The 24,198-nt window shown below is 34.2% G+C and overlaps 5 protein-coding genes and 1 long non-coding RNA gene across 8 annotated transcripts; 4 read left to right on the forward strand and 2 right to left on the reverse strand.

Moving 5' to 3' along the window:
• Positions 1–779: 779 nt before the first annotated feature.
• LOC148170080 (ETS homologous factor-like) lies at positions 780–24,186 on the forward strand. Of its 2 annotated transcripts, none has more exons than XM_088044415.1 (6): positions 780–926; positions 21,080–21,128; positions 21,179–21,442; positions 21,621–21,776; positions 22,492–22,687; positions 24,016–24,186. In XM_088044415.1, exons 1-6 carry the CDS (start codon positions 861–863, stop codon positions 24,119–24,121), a joined length of 837 nt encoding a protein of 278 aa, XP_087900541.1. In that variant the 5' UTR covers positions 780–860; the 3' UTR covers positions 24,122–24,186. The 2 variants fall into 2 exon arrangements, with proteins under 2 accessions (XP_087900541.1, XP_087900543.1); XM_088044417.1 differs by lacking the exon at positions 780–926 and adding an exon at positions 19,083–19,177.
• Positions 2,956–4,285, forward strand: LOC148170081 (uncharacterized). Its single transcript, XM_088043493.1, has 4 exons — positions 2,956–3,210; positions 3,276–3,300; positions 3,395–3,813; positions 3,858–4,285. Exons 1-4 carry the CDS (start codon positions 2,956–2,958, stop codon positions 4,128–4,130), a joined length of 972 nt encoding a protein of 323 aa, XP_087899619.1. The 3' UTR covers positions 4,131–4,285.
• On the reverse strand, positions 4,225–10,145 carry LOC148170082 (1-acylglycerol-3-phosphate O-acyltransferase Pnpla3-like). 2 transcript variants are annotated; one of them, XM_088044414.1, is made up of 9 exons: positions 9,579–10,145; positions 6,404–6,825; positions 6,093–6,353; positions 5,738–5,913; positions 5,499–5,690; positions 5,256–5,413; positions 5,124–5,199; positions 4,731–5,059; positions 4,225–4,681 (listed from the first exon to the last, which is right to left on the reverse strand). In XM_088044414.1, the coding sequence occupies exons 1-9, from the start codon at positions 9,736–9,738 to the stop codon at positions 4,440–4,442; spliced, it is 2,016 nt and encodes a 671-aa protein (XP_087900540.1). In that variant the 5' UTR covers positions 9,739–10,145; the 3' UTR covers positions 4,225–4,439. The 2 variants fall into 2 exon arrangements, with proteins under 2 accessions (XP_087900540.1, XP_087900539.1); XM_088044413.1 differs by having other exon boundaries at positions 5,124–5,202; positions 9,579–10,142.
• LOC148170083 (uncharacterized) lies at positions 11,584–12,241 on the forward strand. Its single transcript, XR_015770637.1, has 2 exons — positions 11,584–11,841; positions 11,944–12,241. It is a non-coding gene; the product is annotated as an uncharacterized LOC148170083 (long non-coding RNA).
• LOC148170084 (FAST kinase domain-containing protein 1, mitochondrial) lies at positions 13,239–17,104 on the reverse strand. The gene is made up of 7 exons (XM_088043543.1): positions 16,286–17,104; positions 15,951–16,237; positions 14,876–15,894; positions 14,674–14,824; positions 14,508–14,628; positions 13,542–13,701; positions 13,239–13,496 (listed from the first exon to the last, which is right to left on the reverse strand). Exons 1-7 carry the CDS (start codon positions 17,043–17,045, stop codon positions 13,268–13,270), a joined length of 2,727 nt encoding a protein of 908 aa, XP_087899669.1. The 5' UTR covers positions 17,046–17,104; the 3' UTR covers positions 13,239–13,267.
• Positions 17,103–17,951, forward strand: LOC148170085 (uncharacterized). Its single transcript, XM_088043544.1, has 2 exons — positions 17,103–17,523; positions 17,572–17,951. The coding sequence occupies exons 1-2, from the start codon at positions 17,371–17,373 to the stop codon at positions 17,938–17,940; spliced, it is 522 nt and encodes a 173-aa protein (XP_087899670.1). The 5' UTR covers positions 17,103–17,370; the 3' UTR covers positions 17,941–17,951.
• Positions 24,187–24,198: the final 12 nt, after the last annotated feature.

Raw genomic sequence — 24,198 nt, forward strand, 5'->3', positions numbered from 1 at the left:
GAAATTAACACAGGTTGCTACATAAGTTTTGAGCCAATAGAAGCAGGCCTCTTGAACTGGCGATGGAGGGAGAAAGTCTGATTGGCGGGTAATTTTTATTTGAATAACTGGATAGAACAGGGGTGTCCTCACGTTTTTTAGAGATAATAATTTAATATCCACATCAGCAAGCCGATGTCTTTTATACATATTTGTTAAACAAAAAAAATGGAAAGCTGGAAATCTACATTACAACTGCTAGTAAAAGATCTTGGACACACCCCTAAAGCAGCCCAACCCCTAATTCTGACTTTAATAAATTTGAGTACAGTCCTGTTTGGTAAAAACTGGTGTTTGATTTACCAGAAGACGTCACATTCCTACTTTCTGCACTCTAGTTGGCTATTGCCATTGCAGCGCGAAACCGACTTGTCAAACGTTAATTGTTCGTTGTACTTTCTGTTATTTTGTTTGTTTTCACCCTTTATCGTTTAGTTGTTCTCTTTAATTTTTTGATTGTGTTGTGAAAACGTCAAACATGGTCAATACCCCAACGAAAAACTACGTTCTAAAGCGACGTAAATACAACGAAATTGAGGTTATGCTCAAATCAAGGAGTTATTTTTATTTAGACGGCAGAAGGGAACAGGTGTACCTGGATAAAATCACATCCCGTATTCAGAAATTATGTTACGGCTTAAATATGGACTATGTGGAGCCGGTAATTACATATTCCCCATTTTTTGCAGAAAATACAGTTTTTTCCTAGGTGTCGATTACTTTAAAAGTGATCAGTGGATTATATCCAGGGATTACGACAGTCGAATTGGATACTTTAGCAGCCGAAACTGCAGCTATGATGACGACTCATCATCCAGATTATGCTATTCTGGCTGCTCGAATTGCTGTGTCTAATCTTCACAAAGAAACAAAGAAGCAGTTTAGTGGTAAGTGAAGAGTAGATCTTTATGCCTAAAAGTAGTGTTTTACTATGTAAATGAACATTTTTTCCGCTCCCCAACCTACTACGAGATCCTTGAAACCAACTAAATTAATTCTAACAAACACATTTTATACTTCGAGTTCTTCTTTGCAAATCCAAGCCAGAAAACGGCGAAAATAAGCGAGAAATCGTCGTTTAGCATCGAAATAAGCGGATTTCTCTAAGAATTTTGAAGATTTCGTGCAGATTTCTGCTGCTTTCTTGCAATTCAGCCGTTGAATCTTGATACAAATTGGTGGTTTTGTATATTTCGAGTTCTTCTTTGCAAATCCAAGCCAGAAAAACGGCGAAAATAAACGAGAAATCGTCGTTTAGCATCGAAATAAGCGGATTTCTCTAAGAATTTTGAAGATTTCGTGCAGATTTCTGCTGTTTTCTTGCAATTCAGCCGTTGAATCTTGATAAAAATTGGTGGTTTTGTAGATTTCGAGTTCTTCTTTGCAAATCCAAGCCAGAAAACGGCGAAAATAAGCGAGAAATCGTCGTTTAGCATCGAAATAAGCGGATTTCTCTAAGAATTTTGATGATTTCGTGCAGATTTCTGCTGTTTTCTTGCAATTCAGCCGTTGAATCTTGATAAAAATTGGTGGTTTTGTATATTTCGAGTTCTTCTTTGCAAATCCAAGCCAGAAAACGGCGAAAATAAGCGAGAAATCGTCGTTTAGCATCGAAATAAGCGGATTTCTCTAAGAATTTTGATGATTTCGTGCAGATTTCTGCTATTTTCTTGCAATTCAGCCGTATGTGGCGCTCATTTTTAGAATTTTGGGTTGAAATCAAATCCGATTTCAAAATTCACGAACTTCAAAAAATAATTGATTATGGCCGATTAAAATTTTGAAAATTTAGAAATATCAATGCTCATTTTTCGCAGAATTTCACGCAAATTCCAAATACGGGCTTTAGTATGACAAGAAATAACTAAGTTATGGCCAAATTTTTAAAAGATCGGAAATATTGATGCTCTCGTATTTTGTTTGTTAAGATTCTGCTCTCACATTTTCCGCAATTTAAAATGTTTTTTTTTTTTCGAAAAAAAAATTTCTGTCTAAACCTATGTAAATCTACTAAATATCTAGGTCGATATCTTGCTTATTTTTGGAACAACCTTGAATTATAGGGCACAAATAACAAATAACTGAGTTGTGGCTGATTAAAGTGGCGGCTTGTCGCCAGAGGGCCAAAATTTTAAAGGTGAACTCATTTCTACATTTGGAACTTTGGCTTTTTCAAACAATATTTTTTTTTACAATCTGTCTTTTGTAATTTGGCAAATGTAACAAACAAGTTTGAAGTAATACATAATTTTCACAAATTTCAAGGCTGTATTCCAATTAAAAACTAATATCTAATTGGAATTCTCTCAAAAAAAATTATCCTGCTGGTTTAGCTTGATTTCCTGCAATTTTTTGGGATTTTGTACTCTGGAATTCTTTTAACAGTGGCCATGATTCCTTGAGATTCTGAAAATTATTCTGTATGTCAATAAAATTTAATTTTTATTTACTTGTTGCTTTTAAGCTTCTCCGTTTTTTACGTAATAAATGTGGCGACGTACTTTATCATAACTATTCAGTTAAACGCAAGGGAATGCTAACCCAAATAATAAATTAAAAAAAATACATTTTGTCATTTCAATAAGCTGTTAGCTATTGTAGTTAGAGAATGCTAACACAATGGATAAATAACGGTTTTTTTTTTAAATAAGTCAGTTTTGCGTATTTTGCAATATTTTAACGTTAAATATAACAAATATAGAGTGTATAGTGTTTATGTATTCCTGACTCTTTGTTCGCCAAAATAAACAATTTGGTTTTTTGTACTTTATTGTTACGCAAACACAATTCATTAGCTTATCTTATAGGAGTATTGTATAATTTATTTATGAATGCCAGTTTAATTTAATAATTACTAAAATGTGTTTTTAATCTCAGTAAAAGTCTTCATTCCGTTGAGCTTTGATCGCAAATAACATGAATTTCAAGCTCTCAATAAAAGACATGCGATTTATTCAACATTACCACACGTTTCTAAGTATTTTTCTAATCACTCCTTGGTACAATTACGAAACAAATTCGTTTTATAAGCCTTGGCTTCTAAAAATATATGGATTTTTTTTGTTGTTGCTGAAAGGACTATGGCTATCGACTTTCATGCGCGCAGAGACTATCGACCGCGTTTTTAGCCCATTGATGTTTACCCAAAAATTCATTTACATTAGCACAAGTGTAAACATGTTACTATTACTCCTCACTTCTGTTCTGAAAACTGCATTTTCAAACAATGATTGGAGATCATTGAATTTAAATCTTCAATACGTCGATGAAATACTAGGAAATAAAGGAAAAACGGAAAAATTTTGGAAGAATTTTTATCTTCAATTTGTTATAAAACAAACTGTATTTTTTTCAGTTTTCTTCTACGAAATGCATTCTTGGCCTCTTTTGTTGAATAAGTCGATTCTAGAATTAACTGCTTCCGTCGCAAATTTAGAATTATATTACGAATTTCTAGTTACAACTCTACTTACAACGTTAGAACGTTGTTTCGCTTGCAGATACAAAGATATAAATGAACAACTGCTCTGGCTTCCATGCCAACCAAAATTTTTACAAAAATTAAAGCTCCTAGGACGCAGCCACCGAATTCTTGGTCAAACAGTGGATATCTACAATAATCTGTTTGGAATCCAAATTTTAATGATATTAGTCCGTTCTGCCTTGCATGCAATTAACTGTTTGAATTTCATCTATGTGAATGATTTTTCTAATATGAACTCCCACTTTTACCGAGTGTTGATTTCTAACACTGTTTCAGTGGTCTTCGTTTTTGTAAGTACTAAAATAGTCTAAAACTGTTAAAAATATCGTTCTAGGTCTACGTACTGGGCATCATTTTACCAACACACACGACATTAGCAGAGTCTCGAAAATTTATAGATCTGTGTTATCAGATTCAAGAGCAATTTGACGTAGAATCAAAAGAAGCACGAGTTCTGACGAAAGTTGTGGCTCGTTCGAAAAATTTCCTGCCTCAATTTACGTCCTCTGATCTTTTCGATCTGAATAAAACGATTTTTCCGAGTATCATTGCTAATGTAGCCACGTACTTTATCATAACTGTTCAGTTAAATGCACGAGAATGTTAAAGACTTTTTGTAACGTGTTATTACGTAAAATTAGTCAATAATTGTGTAAACAATGAGTCCAAAGTCCGACGAATTATTATGTAATTAAACACACTTGTGGTTTTCACAGATTTTATTGTGAACAATATAAAACATAACTTGAGTAATAACAATACTTTTTAATATTAAGACCTAACATAATTTATTATAAATAGTCACTACAAAGTCATAATACTTAATAAATATCAGTTTTTTTTAAATAGTTACAATATCACAATTTTAACCAAATAAATATCTCTGTACAACTATAAAATCGACGTAACTGTAAAATCACTCTTGGAATGTGAAGGAAGGAATTGTGTAACACGCCTGTTCTGGTTGCTCGGACTCTGGTCTCAAGTCAGTAATAGGCAGCACACCTTCCTCATCCTCCGGTTCTTCAATTTTATAAGTTCCAGTCCACTCGCTTTCCGGATCGGAAAACAAGTTGGAGGAATCTTTATCCAGAAGGTCTTCAAATGAATATTCTGAGCCTTCACCTACACTTCTTCTTCTATCATCCAAATACATGCCTAAAAAGTCGTGTGAAATTCATAACACTTTCAAATTACAACAACGTACGATCGTCTAATGCATGACTTGTGGTCCACGTAGATTCATCCCAATCGTCATCAAATTCCAAGTTCTTATTAAACTCTTTTTCATGGGATGTTTGGACGATTGGGGAATCGCTGTCGGTGACATCAAAGATTTCCGTGACCTTCACTTTATTATTTTCGTCTAAATAATAATAAGCCATTATAGTTTCATGATGCGATGTGACTTGTAAAATGTGTTCAAAAGTATCGTCTTCTCCAGTATCGCTTCGGTTAATTGTAAGACTAGGTTTCCTTTGTAACATCTTTGTAGCGGCGAATTTACGACCTGGACTTTGGCTGATGGGTAAATCACTGAAATTAGAAAAAAGATCGTTATAAAACAATCACCGGACTTTGATCACAAAAAAACACTTACCTATCATCTAAATTGAGTGTAAAGTTCAAGTTCATTTTATTTTTAGCGGACAATGTATCTTGACAGGCTTCTACATCTGCTGAAATAAGAAAACAAAGAATTACGCAGTTTTTAAATAAAACAAAAACTTACTTCCGCCGTATTCTGTTACAGCCAATTGACAGATGATTTTAGCACTGATCTGTTCTCTCTTATTGTTGACTCGGTTAAGGAGATGTGACATTTGGTCCATGAAGTATTTACTGGCGTCCCAGAACGCGTTTCCGATTTGGGGCGCAGTGGACATGAATCTGGAAGAAAACAGAAGTTAGAATAAGAAGTAATAATCGGCAGACGTGGACAGGGACGATGACAAGAAGCAGTGTTATTAGTCACCTCGGCTGGTTAGAATTGGAGGAACACGAAGAGCAAGAAACTAGGATGTTAGTTGGTTGATTTCCGATAGTTCTGTAGCGGAAAGATTTAGTTTCAAACTCATTACCGACTGCACTGATAACATTAAAATCAGTGAGTTTTCTAGAGATTATCATAGGGGTGGCTGCTTTTACAGTGGGTATTAGGTTTAACCTGTAAGTTAGTTGAGAGTGGTGTGGGTTAGTTCGTAGAAGACTTACTTGGTGAAGGTGGCGTACATGATATCCGCCGGAAGAGTATAAGGAAGACTGAGAACAGAAAGGAGTTTCATTCCGCGGTGCTTGAACAACCAGTTGAGCAGCCCTTTGTTGGCCGAGTCGATCGCCTCTTGAAAGATGCTGAGAACGGTGTCGGGCATGTTAGACACCAAAGCTTCCTGCAAAATTACTCATCATAAGCGATAAAATTGATTAATAGCGCAGACTAAATAATATCTTAATCAGACACTTGTGGAGAATTCCAAATATCTGGAATCGTATCTGATGATTAATATTCATTAATTGGTGTCTGATAGAAGCAATTTAATTGCGGATGACTACCGCAATGTAAACATACTTGTCTGTGTTGCCTGCATTCCTTGCATTGCGGATCATATTCCAAATTCTCCTCCAACGTTTCCGACACAACAAAAGTCGACTGCACAGCCAAACATCTTGTGCAATTGATGAGATTGTTTCTGTGCAAGAATCGGAGGGCATCATCAAAGCCTTGTTTGCACATGTTTGACAGAACCTCAGGTTTCGGCGGGAACAATATCCTCATGATTCTATAGATATTGTGCTTCGATAATTCTATACTAGTATTAGCTATATTGATCTAAAAATCAACCGGTCAACTCAGAATTAAACATTTTTCTTTCAACTTACATGAAATAACTGCGAACTGTCGTCTCTGGGACAAATATCGCTCTCCCCGCAAAACGGGCTAACAGTAATAGTATTTTCATCCAAAGTTGGAAGATTATCGCTGTATCCCCCATCCATGTATCGGACTCCTTTGAACTTCGGCGGGATGATTCCCGAGAAAATTGGGATGAAAGCTGACGCCAAAAGGACTTGGATAAGTTCCTCTCTGCTGTCGAACTGGGACACAATAACGTTTTTCCCGTCATGGACACGGGTAAGTGACACGTGGAGTTTTCCGCTGACTCTAACATGGGCATCGTCGGGCAAGAATTTTTCAAGACCCTCAAGAATGAGGTTGTGGATGTTAAAAGACGGGTTGAATGGCCCTAAGGAACGCTTCCGGGCTTCGATGGCCACCCGGAGAACATCACTTGTAGTTTCGCCTGGAAATATCAGAACAATCTTGTAAAATTGTCGAATCATTCCACGTGCTTTGACAACGCTCACCTCGATATCAGCGATAAATTTATTTCATTTGTTTATATTCACATGACCACAGAATACAGAATTTAATCAAGAAAGTTCAATAACTCCTTTTTTATTCAATTATTTGTAATTGCTATTTGTGTGCTCTTACAATAGATAAACGCGAAGAAGGTTCTACCACGGATTACAAACAATAGATTCCTCAAAATTTCTAAGATATCTTAGACAAATATTATTGACACCATTCTTTCCAGAGCTATCAAAATAAAAGATCGAATCAACTGTTTGACTATGAAACTGTTGATTCCATTATCGCCATTTTTTGTAAAAGAAGCTAATTTAAATATGATTAAACATGTTTATTCAAGCTGAATTATCACACTATTGCTGAAACAATATTATTGTTTATACTCGTGTGACCAAGTGCGCGTTACATTCAAGAGAACATAGATTCAATTTTGATAATGTTTTTAACACGTGCCAGTTATCGGTTCGCAAATTACAATGAATTTCTAACAATGTTATCGACTTTGCAGCTGAATCTCATTATTCTAGAACTTGACAAAACCTGTAGGCGCAGGTAGCAGATTACTGGAATTATCAAGCTTTTTAAGTTTTAATCCACAAGCAAATTTCTTTTAATGTAAATATATTGAAAGCAGTAATATTTTGTTTGTCTTATGTTACGACGTCGATTGGCGATTGTAAACACATTTAAATTCGTGGTAATAAACGAATCATTGTTTTTGTGTTCTTTCAAACAAAGAAATGATTCTGTTAATCTTCCATTTTATATTGCTATCAAGGTTGCTTGTTACGTGTATTACATATGTAACAATTACTCCTCAAGGTCTTTAGTTGACGTAAACGTGAGACTTTTTTTACCGTTCAATCTTTTGAAATTTGCTTTTTTCAACTTTCCGAATTTTCAAAATTTTTATCGACACTTTCTCTAAACTATTATTTTTAAAAATAAGCCTTTCGACTAGTTCCCACGGTTTCCCGCAAAAAATTGGAGCAATTAAAGAAAAACCAGAACTTGCTCCTTTCTAAAATTTCAGGTCACAATTAATTGTTATGATTGACACGCAAAAGTGTCTTCTTTCTCCCGAGAAACAACTCAAATTTTCAGTGTACTTATAAAGCCTCATTTCCACGGTCCGTTCTAGAGAGAACAGAATTTGATTTACGATGGAATTTGAGTTATTGCACCATATTTTGCGGTCAGAAAATTTGCAAATTCTATTGCACCCTTGGTTTACAATCCTCTGTTCCGATTCAGGCGGACAAGCTGGTTGAAACGCCGAACCGCCGCACGGACATTTGATAATAACTAACAAGTTTAATTACTCCAATTCTTTTAATTTGAACACTATTTGTTTATTATAATGTTAATAAGCTAAATAACACATACATATAAATGTGAATGAATTTTAAAGATGGCGATAAATCTAGATGAACGTACTTATTTCCTGCATTGAAATTTACAGAATCATTGTATGAAAACAGGCGTCAATGAATGCAGGTAGGTAGGTTTCTTATCTCTGTGAGTGGATTTACTCTTTAGAAATAACCGACAGGTCTGTATTTTTGTGGATTTGATCAGTTATTACCTGAAGATTTGAATTTTTAATTTTGTCAGACATATCCACGTAAGAGGTAACTTGAAGTATAAATAAAATGAAAATGAAATAAATTCAGAAACATTCTGTTCTGATTCAAATGAACGAACCATCTTGTCTGATCGACATCGGTCCGGCGGACATTCAACACAGAACCAAGACAGAATCGGTTCGGGGGACATTTCAACGCAGAACCAGGACAGAACACACGGGACAGTTCAACACAAAACGCACAGAATCATTGATATTAACCGCTCCTTTGGAGAAAACTTTAAATTAACAATGCATTTCAAAATTTTTGTTTCACGTTAAGTAGGAATAAATAAAATCTTACTGGATTTAAATTGATGATTCCTGACATTATTTTACTGGTGGAAAAGTTATTTTAACATCAATTCTGGGCGTTCTATGTTTTGTTCTGTGTTGAAATGTCCGCCGAACCGATGTCGAACAGACAAGATAGTTCGTTCAATTGAAGCAGTAAACTTTGTATTGTAGGTTAGATTCAATCCATAGAACGAAATTAAAAATTCAAATTTTCAGATAATAAGTCGGACCAAATCCACAAAAATACTACCTGTCGGTTACTTCAAAAGGGTTAATCCACTCACAGAGATAAGAAACCTACCTACATACCTGCATTCATTCACGCCTGTTTTCATACTATGATTCTGTAAATTTCAATGTAGGAAATAAGTACGTTCATCTACATTTATCACCATCTTTATTAAAATTAATCCACATTTATATGTGTTATTTACCTTATTAACATTATGATAAAAAATTAGTGTTCAAATTAAAAGAATTGAAGTAATTAAAACTGTTTGGTTATCACCAAATGTAGCAGTTTGTGTGGTGTGGTTCAGCGTTTCAACCAGCTTGTCCGCCCGAATCGGAACAGAGGATTGTAAACCAAGGGTGCAATAGGATTTGCAAATTTTCTGACCGCAAAATATGGTGCAATAACTCAAATTCCATCGTAAATCAAATTCTGTTCTCTCTAGAACGGACCGTGGAAATGAGGCTTAAGGGTCGGATTCCCCGGCCTTGCGAACACGCGCCTCAAAAAACAATGACGTAATACGCACCCAATGGTAGATCCAGTAGTAAACAGCAAGCAGCAATAGCACCAGCGGAAGCTCCCGAGATTTTATTCAATAACAAATGTGGGGCATATTTGCGAAAACAACAAGCAACACCGACGTGGTAGATGCCCAAAAATCCGCAACCAGCAAAAGAAAGATTCATTTTTACTATCACTAGGTAGATATCACATATACGATCTCACTAATTTATTGTCACTTTGTTCACGTGTGCACTGAGAGAGCATTGAAATAAACGTAGAGGATCTGCGGATAATAATGAATTCGATAACGTGGTTTTCAAGAGAGGGGGGTATGACGTCAGGGAAAGCGCTGCTATTGGTGGAGATAAGTGGTGTGGTGCTCAATAATATCTTTAGAAAAGGAGGGAAAGTAGGAACACGCGCGGCGGCAAATGTTTAGATCTTGAGGAAGAGGAAGCTCGTTAGATCTGATCCACGGTACGAGGGGTTCCAAAAAGTTGGCGAGTGGAACAAAGACCGCTTATCAAGATAGCAACATCTATTGTTCATTGTTTGTACAGTACCGCAAACTTAAGTTCAATCGGACAAAAGCCGCAGGAACTGTTTCAAGTTTCCTTTTTCTATGACTATACAATACCATTTCAAATGTGTACTTACTTATGGGCAGATCCAGGAGTAAAGAACAAGCAGCTATAGCACCAGCTGAAGCTCCCGAGATTTTATTCAACAGCAAATGTGGCGCATATTTTCGGAAACAGCAAGCGACACCCACATGATAAATACCCAAGAACCCACAGCCCGCAAAAGAAAGATTCATACTTGTTTTCAATACGAAGATTTTAAACGTACAAAGTTTAATTAGCTCATTACTGCCATTTATAGATATGTCAGATTGTTCACGTGGCCACTTGTTCCACGACTGATTGGTTGGCTATGATTGAGATAATCTCAAAAAAGGAGACTTGTTGGCAAAAACTGTTGTTGACAAAGGAAATTAACACCATTGGAAATTTAAGTTCCATACCAATGAAACCAATTGAGGATCGAAGAAAAGAGGTTTCCTAGAAGTGGATAAAATTTGGGGGATTACCAAAACCGAATTCTTTCTTTTGTAGTGCTCAGGTAAAGGGCCATCCTTGAAATTCCTAGAATCGGGATAGATTGCGCTTGCTAAAAACCGAATCAGCAGAAAAACATCAGTTTCCTTTGGGACGAATGGGCATCCGATAGCTAATATCTTGCGTAACTTTGCGTAGTACCAGAGTAGACGCTACCAATAGAATTCAAATTCCTAAACCTCTTAGTGGAGCAGTCTGTGGTATCTTTCCTACATTTTGAAATATACCCACCACCTAAATCAACAGCTCTATTTTTACTATTTGTATCAAATAAAATTCTCGTGACCAGGAAATATTAAATAAAATATCGTTATATTATTGGCTTCAAATGTTGCTAGGGTTAATTGGCGATAATTTATTAGTTAGATAAATAATTAAATGTAGAAAAATACTAATTAACTGATTATGGCGAGATGTACTTTCGTCCTTTAAATGTAATCCTACGTAGAAGATTTGGGACATTTTGAAACTGCAACTCGTTTGTTTTTAGAAGAGTTATGCGTGTAAAAAAGCACTAAAAATTTGAGTGAATAATCGAACGTTTGTGGCTTTTTACACGGTACTGTGTGGTGACGTTGCAAAACCAATGCAAAGGGAATTTACACGACATAAAATTGCATACATTTGCTAATAGGAAAAATGCAGCGATCGCCATATTTAGCCAAAAATATTATATTTCTTTCTACTTTTCCAAAGGATATAACGCGATATCAGATACTAGGTACAAATTTATCCTTTCCGTTGCGCAAATTACATTGACGACAGAGATTTACGATTCCTTATATAATAATAATTCTCAGTGATTATTATTTTTTTTTGTCAAATAACGCAATGTTGTGTTTGCTACATCTAAACATTCATTTATAAACTAGGTCATGTTGGCAAAAAAGGTTATTCTATGTACATCAAGAAGGTCAAATGCGCCACAAGTTTCGAGATTAGATAGAAAAATAATTACGAGAATACGTTATTCTTCTTTTGTTAAAAATATGGCCATCTCAAGAACTGTGATAAGAAAAGCCAAATATACGGTCTTATAAATGGTTCAAGTTTTGAGAAATGTTCGTTGTTTATTAAATTTTTTAATTGTTGAGCAGCTTTTGTGCAAGCTAAAACTCGATTTAAAAATAACCGTAATTTACTTTAATCGATAATGAGTTGTAGAAGGTAAGTGCTAATTTATGTATCATTTAAGATAATTTTGTTTTTCTAAGATAAAGCAGAGTAATACTAATAATAATACTCCTAATTTTTAAATTTTCAATGTAGGTGATGGTAATAGCAGACCTATTCTTAATTAAAGACAAAAAATTCTCAATTACTTTGAAGTGCATCCCCAAATTGTTCATCACCATAAATAACAATGACACTGATTTTATCTCCCTTAATCTCTCCACCTCTCGATTTTGGACCCCGGACTTTCGCAATTTGTCTACAACTTCGTAGGTAAACCTCCAAAAATGCATTTCTCGCCTTTAGAATTTATCACGACGGACCTCATTGTTACTGCCGGCCATGTATAAACCACTGACCCATAATCATGACGTCATGACCTCTTCAGACCTCCCGTGACACTTAACTGGCATTTCGCATTGGTGTTTGTCTACAGTTAATAACTATAAATAATAAAATTTTATCAATTTTTGACGTTTTTATTTCCGTATTCTACCATATCAGTATAAAAATATTTGCCTTCTGTCCTAAATTTTAACACGAAACGAGTAATTGCATAACGCAGTTTATTCAGTATTTTTCTTCTCGTGACGCAAATACGCCATAAAAATATTTTGGTTGTAATAACCTTGGTGATTAGATAATGAGCCGTGAAAAGACAATACTGTAGGCGTTACCCACCTGAGAAGTTTCTTAGAATTGACACTCAGTCAGCAAGATTTCTGTCCCGCTCATGGAGTGTCCGCTTGACCTGCGATTTTGTAATTATTTCAAATGGAATACTTTCAGGAAGGTCGGTTATCGAAAAACACCATGTATAATCACGATAACCTCTGCATAGAAGTGAATCTGGTGATTTCAATGACGTTTTTGAAGATTTCAATTTGAACCAAAATTAGATTTAAATCGATCGGATCTCAATAAAATTATTATTTGTTCTGACGTCAATCACTGAAATAAATAAGATTTTTCACAATAAGTAAAAGTGAAATTCAGTAGTATTTAATATCTTTGTTGAAGATGCGGATGACATTTTTATAATTGCAATCTTTACGACTGATTTCAAGATAAGATAAAGATGTGCGAAAATCTTGTGGACCCAGTGACTCAGAGAACATGCAATCTTTAAATAAAGAACGTAATTATTACACTTAATTATCATACGTTTAAATTATTCTAGAATTCGATAACTGAACCAGAAAAACATGTAATCTTTAAATAAAGAACTTTGTTGAATCTGACTCCCACACAACTGTTATCTTATAATTTTTATTTGCATTTTGTATGATTGGAAGGTTAAAGTTTATCGTCACTAAACCATCTGTCGGCATGTCACAAGAAGTTATAATTTATAAGCCACGTGCATGTTTGTTTCTATTCGCACAATGCCAATTCAACAAAAAAAAATAAAACACAAAAATCATCTATACGTTTCTATATTCGATTGCCTAAAATTCTCGGGGAAAATTGTATTATTTAAAAAGTCTACTCTGTCTTCGGCGGAATACAATCCGATCCAGTCACTGAATTTAATGAAGACGACTTTGTAGTCGAGAATTTCCAAGTGTCGTCTTTTTAACTGGTAACTGCCTTTTAGCTGAGGCGTCACGGTGGTGTAAGCGTACTCAGGGATCAGTAGTAAGGCCAGCCTAAAATTCCTTTTAGAAGAAGTTTGGTTCGTTGGACTTACTCACCTTTTTTGGTATTCGGACTTCGAATTCAAATTTATCAGGAAATCGATTTCGTATCCGTAAGGAGTTACAATGTTTTGATCAAAATCGTTTTTATTTGGGAAGATTCTGGTCAAGCATTCTTTTACCTTCGTTGCGAACAAAGTCGGTTTCTTGGTCTTACCTGAAAAAAAGTTTTTTATCGTTTATTGTTATAAATATTTACAGTTTTTATCATTTGTACATTATAAATAGCCTCCTTATGAGGGGGGGCTCTTTAATAACTCTCCTATTTACCCGTTATTTCTAATAATACCGATGAGAATGCTGACTCCATTTTATTCTAAATTTAGAATGTCGTTTACATGGATGTAAATCGGATGATATGTCCCTATCGGTCGGGCAAGAACAATTTTTTACGTTCCACTTTTTAGTAAGAAATTGAGTTTGTTTAAATTTAGCTACATTGTAAGGAAATTTTTAGCGGTAGAGTAACAAATTTTGTCTTTTTTTAAGTGAGTGATAACAGCATAACGATTTTAAATATTTTGTTTAATTTGGTTCACCAGATCAATTGCTATCTTTAGAAAGTTGTTTTCAAGTTCGGGCTAAAATAAAACTAAAATCAAACATGAATAATTGAATATCGTCAATATTTTTACAACATATTGTAGATCAATCATTAATTAAATATCGAAGTAATTGTAAAAACAGGATGAAAATACATTTTGTATAACGTGATTCAACGATTGAAAGAGAAAGTGTAGAAAACGCAGCGCTTTCACAGTGCTGAAAATTTTGGAAAGCATCGGAAAAGGAGGAAAAATTAGTTTTTCAAAATACATATGCAAAGACTGTTCAGAATTCGAAAAAGATCAACAGAGCAGGATGATTCAAACTGTAGTACTATTTGATATTCCAAAAAACAGTAAAAATCGCTCGAATTTTTAGATAAAACGGCAAATCTAGGCCACCAACAAAATTTCTCACCTTGAACAGTTTCATCCACATATTTTTGGTGAAACCACGGCACATTACATTCCGGATAATCCAAACAAACCGCTCGATTCAACTGCATCAAGTAATTACGTACTCGATTCGGATATTTGTCCTAAAAGCGAAACGAAAAATTACATGAAATATAATTGCCGCGTACCTTGGAATAGCACTGCTGTAGCTCGTTATCCAGCTTGTCCATAAACTCCACGTTAAAAATCGATTTGACTAGAGAATTGGGCAGTTTGTTGAAGAAACATAATGAAAGAGCACTATAAAGTATTGATAGTCCTGTAAGACGTTCCAGATCTCTGAAGAAAAAAAAAACAGATATTACAATCAAACGAGAAAATTAAATTCACCTTATAATTATATTGACTGCTGTTTCACACAGCTCTTCGGACTTCTTCGGACGGTATCCAAGACAGTAACACAAATAAATAGTTTTCGCTACATTGAATCCCAGCACGTGGTTTTTATACTTCAGGATGTACTCAGCCACGTTGTCGAGAAGTTCGGGTATTAACATATTCGTCATAAGGAAGCTGTAGAAAATAGTTTCTATACTTTTCGAACATATGTTCTCCGGATTTTGATAAGTTTGAAGCATATCGTACATAACTCTTCCATCCCCTTTGCTTTTATAAACGCACGATTTTAACAACGTGGTCTTCTCCCAGTGCTCCTGCTTCGACTCTGTGGCTTTCTTAAAAATAAACTTATCGAGCATTTTATCGATTCTACGAGCACAATGGAGTTTCTCGAATTTTTTATTCGTTTCCGCGAACAATCTTAAAGTGTACGACAACTTCAAACAACTGGAATATTTCAGTTGTTGCCAATTACCCTCAAGTTTAGTTATCACATTGTCGAGGACCACCAAATCGTCACCGTATAGTAAAGTGAAACTCAACACCGTCGCAAGTTTATGCGGAAAAAATTGGAAATTCTCTTTGGTCAACGTCGCCAACAGTTTAAACATTTCTTTCTCGAACTCTGCGTGCCGGTAATTATCAATATCAGTACTAAAGTTTATGTAGTGTTCACACAGAGATATAACATTGTGGTCGTCACTCTCAGTTTTCAAAAACTTCAACATTTTGCCCCAGTAAAGATCACAGAGTTTGATGTCGGAAATTTTCATTTGAGATAAAAGTCTTCTGAGGAGAAGTAAAGCGTCGTAGTCTTCGCACTCCGTGACGTAGTTTTGTAGTTTTTTTTGAAGTTCGCTTCGAACGTGAGGGGCAGTAAAAAACGCAACGATTGACAGAAGAGTGAGCTTCTGTGAAGTCGGCACGTTATCTAACTCGTAAAAGTACTTGTAGGAACAGCGCTGTAAGTTGTTGAGAACGTAACCGGGCTCTTGTATTTTGAAAAAAATCTAGAAAAAAAAAACGGATTTGTTTTGTAGTTCCGTATAATAACGTACGGTGTTACCTCATACAACAGTAGAAGTTCGTCTATATTCAGTTCATTTAAGTGACTTTGCATCAATAAAATGCACCTTGAGATTAATACCGAGTTCTTGTCCCTCCATTTTGGGTAATTTAAAAACGAGATTATTTGTAAGACTGTTTTATAATCAGTCGATGTGAGCAATCCACCTTCAATGAAGACCTCCACTTTTCTTGTGAAGTCGTTTAAAGTGTCGTTGGTAACAAATTTGTACAATTTATTCAGACTTACACTCACGTGGTTCAAGTTCTCAGTCGTGGAACACAAATCTGAAAATCTGCTGTTACTAAATGTGAACTAAAAACTGTTTTTCTTACCAATTTCCCTAAAAACTAGTGGTATAAGCTCTTGAGAAATAAAGTACGGATACAAATTCGTTTCACTGAACACAGTTTCAAGGAACCGAGCGCTTGAAGGTAAAGAAAATTCCTCCAGTAACATTTTTTTGAGATTTTCACAGAGTTTTTGCATTGTTGGTGTCGTCACCCCTAATCCTAGTTTGCTCAAATACAACACGCAGTAGCTCAGGAGGTAATGATCAAAACTATCAACTTTATCCTCAGTTAAAGTGAGCAACTTTTGAAAGCTACAATTTTCTTCTAATTTCTCAAAAAATTCCTGAGCTGATTTTGTAGGGTTTTTCAAATTAGAAGAAAAATCCTGATATATCCTCATAAAGTCGTACAAAACGAACACGGTCTGAGTGATGTGCTCACAGTCGTAATGTCTAATATTCGTTTCAAATATCTTAAACACTTCTTGAACTGAAGCACAACAAGAAATGCGTTGCAGGAGGAGATCTCTCGTGTTTTTGAATAGCAAATCTCTAGCGTACCCCTCATCTATGGTCAGTTTCGGGTAGCTATCGTCAAATTCAAGAAGATCGGCATCAAAACCAGTTTCATCTTGAGGTATTCGTGCGTTTTGTGGGGCACTAACTGAGACCATCCGTTGGTTCGACATTGCACATTTATAAGAGTTGTTAAATTTAAAATGACAATGGCGCAGAGTGAACATGTTTGGTTTAAAACACATTTTACACCGGTTTGCTAAAAGACACAGATTAATAAACCTCATTTTTGGCAGTTGTTCATGTTCTTAAAGTGAGGTTAAAAAATGAGGTTACGTTGCTGTCAAGCATGACAGTCAGTGTACCAACCAAATGTTACGTAGTAAGAGATTTATTTTATAGTTTGTTAGAAGAAGCTTTGTCCAGTTTATATGGTTGAAAATCCCTCATTATTAACGTTTTTCCATAAAAAAACATTTTTAATTGTATAGTGAAAACAGTTATTGTGCTTTATTGATACATCTAGGAATTTTACTTCGTTAAGTTGGCTTTAGTGGTTCCCAATTTTTAAAACCTCGTGTATGTAGTGGTTGTTGTACCTGCGGCGCTAAAATGCGAAACGTTGAAATTAAAGCAAAAATAAGACAACTGTCAACCCTCCTGGACCGAGCACGAGCTTTAAGTGGCTCCAACAGTGAGATAATAAATCAACATGACACTTTTTACCCCTGTCAGAAAGGTCGGCTCAAACTAAGAAAATTTGAGGTTAGTCAACAGTCACCCTTTGATGTTTTCTTAATTTTTTTATTGTAGAAAGGAGATGCAGAGTTAATTTTTTACGACAGACCAGATGCAGAAGGACCAAAGTTATCTACATACTCAAAAGCGCACATCACTGCTGACAGTGTTCAAAACTTAAATGAGGTGTTAACTAATGCTCTAGGGTCTAGTGGAGTTGTAAAGAAAGTTAGGCATTTATTTATGGTTGGTCAGACACGAGTTCATGTCGATTCTGTGGAGGGATTGGGAGATTTTATGGAGTTGGAGGTTGGTTTGAGATCAGATCAAACTCCAGAAGAGGGCGAAAAAATTGCTTTGGGGTTGATGGAAGAGTTGGGGGTTGACAAGGAGGATTTGATTTCTGGGGCATACATGGATCTGTTGAGAAACAATAAAAGTTAATTTTGATGTTATTTGTCTACTTTGTTATTTTCTACATCCTTCTTATCTTCCATTTAATTCCCTAAAAAAAGTATATTTGAATTCTCTTATCGCGTTAACATTCCTAACTTTGTAAAAACAGAGAGATATTTTTTCGAATGCGTTGAAAACGCAACTTTCCTAGATGTCCAAATGATCTACTCTTTCAAAAATGAAGGGAGGATCTCATTCAGAATAAACTTTAAATTTTATTAATTTATTTTTATAATTATTTTAAATAATTGCCGAATCAAGGGTTCTAACACCACCGTTGTAGTCATAAAGTTTGTCGATAATCCAACCACAGCACAGGGACTTGATAAGGATCCGAGCAGTTGTCCTTTTGATAGCAAAGGATAATTTATTTTGCGGAAATAGCCTGTCTATTTTCGGAATAATGCGTTAATTTGGGTGCTTAGGTACAACTCAGTTCCCAATTTTTGTTCGTGCTACGATAAAACAAAGAAGCTTTATCAAAATTATAGTTAGTAATACAGTGCTTATATCTATTTTTTTAACCTTTGAAATGTGTGTCATTTTGGTAACTGACCGCATATTTATTATACACACCCAAACCGGATGGTAATTTACGTAAAAAGATAATTACAAATTTCTATGATAAGTAATAATACATCTGCTCGTGAGCTGAATTTCTTTAAACTTTCTGATAGAATCCCTCTCTGAAACTTTGTTCATTCTTCGCGAGTCAGTACCAGAATTTTGTGATTTTTATCACTTTATTTATACACGGAAGTGCCCTTTATTTATTTACTCAAAATTATGTAAGTTTTGCGAAAACGTATCAACCCAAGATCACGTGCTTGTTGTTAAATGATAACGGGTATTTCCCACGTAAATAATAAGTCGTGTCGATTTAAATTTAGTTGAGCTAACATCTATTTCCATCATTAATTTTTTCTTAGGCATGTTGAAAAGTACACTATGAAACAACTCATTTCTCATTTAATCGCATAAGGAATCAATTCAATCGTTTAAATCCAAATATGACATTTAAAAAACCGAAATTGTATACCTACCACACATCACTGATAAGCAGTAATCGCTTTTATCACAAGCGCTCGCGATTTGGAAAAGCCCAAAGCACAGTTTGTCGATTATACTATTTTCGCATCCGATGTGTTAGCAACATTACCGGTGTCACTTCGGGGAATTTTGTTTGTTTTGTTTATTGTTTTCAAGAGAGATGTGTGAATTTGAGGTAAGTAAACCTCACTGCTTTATTTTTAGTTTTAACCGACCGTTGCATTGTGCAAATATTAGTTTATTCTGGAAATCCCCGAGTTTCGATTATGAGGTCTTAGCAACTGAAATGAGGCTCTAAGACGTTAAATAAAACGAAATTTCTAACTTTCTAATAAAGTGTTTTGGTATTTTGCTTTCAAAATCGTGCTTAAACTTTATTCCTAACATGTCGTCATTATGGAAAAATGGATTTATTAGCTTCGGTACTCTGATATAATTTTGTTATTAATTTTATTCTTTTTATAATTCTTATTCATTTGGTTTCATTTTATTTCCGACCAGTAGCAGCACAAAATTTATGGTCATTTAGGTTTACCTAACATATAACACAAAATAAGTAGATACAAGCTTTTCTTATCTAAACATTTGATTGTAAGTTGCATAGTATTAAATACACAATCCGTAAATTACATTGCACATCCCGGATCTTTTTGCTGTTCCCATTTCTAATTAGAATTTTACACAAGTCCGGGAGGCACCTTGAGCGAGAGCTTTGAGTTTCAATAAAACTCAATGGAAATTTGTAATTTCACGGATAAATTTACTATAACTTAATTACTTTTAGTTAAAATTTTAATACCAAACAATAAAAATTTATTGTAGAATTACCATGTACAACTGGTCAAGTTCAAAAACTGAATTAATAAAATTAAGACAATATCAACAAAAATTTCACAAATTTTATGTTTTGACACAAATAATTTCAGTATTTTAAGTTCTGAAAATAAAAAATCTCATCTTTGGCTCTATAATCTAGCAATTTGGTGGCTAATAAATGACTTAAAAAAAATTTCTAAAATTTGTATTTTTGGCGTTATAAATAAGCGATTTGGTGAAGTTAACAAACAACTTAAAAGTCGTGATCTGCCTAAATTTGGTAGCTGTAACACTAAAATTGGCAGAATTGTGAATTTTATTATGAAATTCGATATTTTTGGTTCAGGCTAAAAATGAAAATTTCTAATAATTTCTATTTTTGGCTCCATAATCTAGTAATTTGGTAAAGTGAATGAACAACTCAAAAGTAGTAATTCGCCCAAATTTCGTTACTGTATCACTAAAATTGCCAAAATTTTGAATTTCAGTAAGAAACTGGAAATTTTTGGTTCAGACTGAAAATAAAAATTTATAAAATTTGCATTTTTAGTTTTATAATCTAGTGATTTGGTGGAGTTTATAAACAACGCAAAAGTAGTAATCTGCCCAAATTTGGTAACTGTAACACTAAAATTGCCAGAGTTATGAATTTTATTTTAGTACGAAATGTTTCATATTTTTGGTTTAGACTGAAAATAAAAATTTCTAAAATTTGTATTTGTTGCTCTATAATCTAGCGATTTGGTGGAATTAATAAACAATTCTAAAGTAGTAATATGGCCAAATTTAGTAGCTAGAACACTAAAATTGCCACAGTTATAAATTTTAGTACGAAATATTTGGTTCAATTTGTTGGAGTTAATAAACGACTTAAAAACAGCAATCTGCCACTTATTTTATGGCTATAACACTAAAGTTCCGAGATACCTATTATTGCAGCTGTACAGAAAGAAGTTTTTAGTTATTTAATAAAACGTAGCTTTGGCCCTGTAATAGTAATAACAATTTAAGTTCACCTATCTAGTTAATACCTCTTTAAATGAAGGAACATTGGCAAATATGGCATTGTAAACAGAATCCATGTCGAAATTCCTGTGCAAAATCAATATTACATGTATACAAATACCGAATTCAATATTTGGTTTAATTTTAGTAAGAATGAAACAGACTAAAAATAAAACATGAAGTAGCCTAGTGATAAATCGTACAATTGTCAACACCAACTGTCACTTTTTCGTTAGCTACATCTTTATGTTTGCAGAGCTTCAATTGGGTTTTGGAAGAATTTCCTCCTTTGGATATCGACATGGGTAAGTTCACCACCAAAGTCAGTTTTCTTCATACTAAAGAAAACTTTCAGACGATATATTAAAAGTATTCGAAAATCCCTATGCTAAACCGATGGACAACTGGAACAGCCAAGAAGTCCGGGATTTCATTGCAAATGAAGTTCCGATGACCTGTACATTGGATCAAGAATACCTCAACCGCTTCCAATGCATTTCCGGTTTTATTTTCAAGAATCTGTCGGCAGAAAACTGCAAGCGCTTGTGTAATTCACCAGGCTTGGGCGACATGATTTTCAACGCAAAGGAAAAATACGTTCGATGCCATTCAACAGATTGTGAGTCTATTTGTTATTTATTAATCGATTTATCAACAATGATTATCGGAACACAAAAATACGCAATTAACGGATAAACAAAAAAAGATTATGCTAGGTCAGGATCAATATTGCGAATTGTTTCCTTATTGATCGATAAAGAAACTTTTCCCCGTTACAATGACTATAAAAATTACAGATCTGGTGGATGAAAACTGTTACCATGAACTCCATAGCGAAAATTCTTTGGATTTCCACGATTTCAACACAACGCCAATTAGCAGCGAAATTGGTTTTTCCAAGTCTGAAAAGAAACCTGGAAGGCCTAGATGTAAACCTTTTGTCAACAAAAATGGTGAGTGCTACAACTATTTTTGCCATTTTATTGCGGCTACTGCGGTTTTCTTGCATAAGCATAATAGCTATCAATGTTTAAACATTTATGTCATCGTGTTGTCTTAATAAAAATAATAAATTACACAGATTATGCAGGATATTAAGAAACGGAAGAAAGAGATCAAAATGACTAAAGACTCCAGACGATTGCGAAATTTGAGGTGCGAAATATTTTGCAATGGAGTTGTTTGTGCAATTTTATCTAAATCATTGCCGAAAAAAAATGCATTGATAATGATAACGTAAGCACAGCTATCAGAATAATAAAAATAGTTATTAAACTTGAAATTGAATGGGTGCACTTACCTATCTCAATAGAGGATGCATTTTTTTTTGGTGTTATCGCAGATAAGTATCGCCAATAGAGCTGTTTGTTTGATTGATTTTAGAGGGAATTCACTGAATTTTGGCTAAATTAAAGGCGTGCAAAGATAAAAGTAATTCATTATTGCTCGACAAATATACTTAAGATCAGACATGTTTACATTTTTCTTCGTTTCTCCGTCTTAGTTTTGAGTGAATTAAAATTGATACATGTTACTCATTCATGAGATTAGTAAATAAAAGGGATACATCTCAAGTTCAAGGTCCAGATAATCTTCTTTGTTTGCTGATGTCTGTATTCTCCAGACACCCACACCAAGCTGCAAAATTATTTACGCTTTTCATTTCAGAGAAAAGATCTGAGAAGCTCTGGGAGTTTCTTTTACATTTGCTTCAGGATGCGAAGACCTGCCCCCATTTGATCAAATGGGAAAATTTCGACGAAGGCACCTTCAAGTTCGTTCAAAGTAATAAAGTTGCACGATTGTGGGGTAACCGAAAGAAGAATGAAAATATGACCTACGAAAAATTCAGTAGGGCCATGAGGTAGGTTTCTATATTTAAATTATTAACAACCACAAGGTTATCGGGGTTTTGTTAGCTGGGAGAATAAAAGAAAGATTATTTCCGCGTGTTCAAATAGATACACAAACATTTGTTGAAGATTATGAGTACTCAAATGTTGCGTAAATAAATTTGATAAAAATAGATGAATCATCAAATGTGATTAAGGATCTAAGTATCATATCTAAAACCAAAAAACCGCAATTAGCATCATTTTTATTACGATCACCTTGAGTATATGAATATAAGCAATATCTTTTACATTTCCCAATTTTATTCAGTTCTATAATTTTGTAACTTGGTACAGTTAATAATCGAACTTTCATTAGTTACTCTCTCAAATTTTAATGTTGTAGTCCGAAAACTTCCAGGATTAAAAAAGATTCAAAATTTCCAGTTCGCCACTAAAATGAGTTCTAAAAGTTCTAAAATCTGTCTTTCGGGAGTCAATTTTTTGTAATTTGTTATAGTTCATAAAAAAGTCTTTTTTGTAATCTCTCTAAATCTGAACCCCCGTCTTTAAAATGAAAATTTCTAAAAATTTTCTCACGTGAACTAAAATTTTGTAATTTAGCACATTTAATTACGCAATTATTAGTAACCTTAATTTTAAAGTCATAGCACTGGAATTAATGGGATTACAAATTTCAATGGAAAATGATGAAAACTCCCCTTCTAAACTATCTAGCCAATGAATGAAAGCTTTCCATTGAATTGGTTGTTCGTGTGCGTTTTTTGTTATAAAAACTATATTGATAAAGATAATGCAAGCCAATGAATAAATTATTTTTTGGATTTCAATCCGACTTCAATCACATTCTCCATTTTGTTATGCAGAAATGGTGGATCTTTAAATTAGAATTTCTAGGATTTGTCTACTGTTACCTAAAATGTTGTAATTGAGCACAAATAATAAATAACTCTTTATTGATAAAGACAATGAGGTAAAATTCATTGCTACAAAAATAGATCACCGATTTGAGTTCGTAATAGCGAAATTTTTTGAGCTTCCTTAAAATGACGTTTTCTATTTGCTTCTCCTGTCCTATGATTTTGAAATTTGGTGCAATTGCTAATAAATATATAAAGATTAAAATAAGGAACACTGAAATCTAATAAATAATTTTCCTAGAATTTAATACTTTTTTTGAATATCAGTGACAGTAGTCACGTTGCTAAAACATAAATTACCCCGGAAATCGAACGGTTATCTAAAATCAGTTAAGAGATAGAAACAAAAAGTTTATATTAAAAATTAAGCCCGAGCAGACTTAAGTTTGTGAAATATTTATAATAAACATTTTTTATAGATACTACTACAAAAGTAAGGTCCTCCTGCCGGTCCCAGGCAAACGACTCGTTTACAAATTCGGACCTCAGGCCAAAGGTTGGAAAAACATCTCTCCAATCAGTTAAAAAGTTACAATGTTACTTTAATTTAAGTTTATTTAAATAATTAAGCATTACAAATCGTTTTTATATTTTTCATTTTG

The sequence above is a fragment of the Gnatocerus cornutus genome, chromosome 8 (genome assembly GCF_029298725.1).
Source record: "Gnatocerus cornutus isolate USDA-ARS CGAHR chromosome 8, icGnaCorn1.1, whole genome shotgun sequence".
Classification (NCBI taxonomy): domain Eukaryota; kingdom Metazoa; phylum Arthropoda; class Insecta; order Coleoptera; family Tenebrionidae; genus Gnatocerus; species Gnatocerus cornutus.

Excerpts from the sequence above, each read along its gene's own strand:
- LOC148170080 (XM_088044415.1), top strand. The coding sequence starts at position 861 with ATGCTATTCTGGCTGCTCGAATTGCTGTGTCTAATCTTCACAAAGAAA. Across the intron at positions 21,777-22,491 it reads ACCTTTTGTCAACAAAAATG|AGAAAAGATCTGAGAAGCTC; the intron begins GTGAGTGCTACA and ends TTTTCATTTCAG. Across the intron at positions 22,688-24,015 it reads AAATTCAGTAGGGCCATGAG|ATACTACTACAAAAGTAAGG; the intron begins GTAGGTTTCTAT and ends CATTTTTTATAG.
- LOC148170081 (XM_088043493.1), top strand. The coding sequence starts at position 2,956 with ATGAATTTCAAGCTCTCAATAAAAGACATGCGATTTATTCAACATTAC. Across the intron at positions 3,301-3,394 it reads TGAATTTAAATCTTCAATAC|TTTTCTTCTACGAAATGCAT; the intron begins GTCGATGAAATA and ends TATTTTTTTCAG. Across the intron at positions 3,814-3,857 it reads TTTCAGTGGTCTTCGTTTTT|GTCTACGTACTGGGCATCAT; the intron begins GTAAGTACTAAA and ends ATATCGTTCTAG.
- LOC148170085 (XM_088043544.1), top strand. The coding sequence starts at position 17,371 with ATGCGAAACGTTGAAATTAAAGCAAAAATAAGACAACTGTCAACCCTC. Across the intron at positions 17,524-17,571 it reads TCAAACTAAGAAAATTTGAG|AAAGGAGATGCAGAGTTAAT; the intron begins GTTAGTCAACAG and ends TTTTTATTGTAG.
- LOC148170084 (XM_088043543.1), bottom strand. The coding sequence starts at position 17,045 with ATGAGGTTTATTAATCTGTGTCTTTTAGCAAACCGGTGTAAAATGTGT. Across the intron at positions 15,895-15,950 it reads AACTTCTACTGTTGTATGAG|ATTTTTTTCAAAATACAAGA; the intron begins GTAACACCGTAC and ends TTTTTTTTCTAG. Across the intron at positions 14,825-14,875 it reads GCAGTCAATATAATTATAAG|AGATCTGGAACGTCTTACAG; the intron begins GTGAATTTAATT and ends TTTTTTCTTCAG.
- LOC148170082 (XM_088044413.1), bottom strand. The coding sequence starts at position 9,738 with ATGAATCTTTCTTTTGCTGGTTGCGGATTTTTGGGCATCTACCACGTC. Across the intron at positions 5,914-6,092 it reads AATGCAGGCAACACAGACAA|GAAGCTTTGGTGTCTAACAT; the intron begins GTATGTTTACAT and ends GTAATTTTGCAG. Across the intron at positions 5,060-5,123 it reads ACACTCAATTTAGATGATAG|TGATTTACCCATCAGCCAAA; the intron begins GTAAGTGTTTTT and ends TTCTAATTTCAG.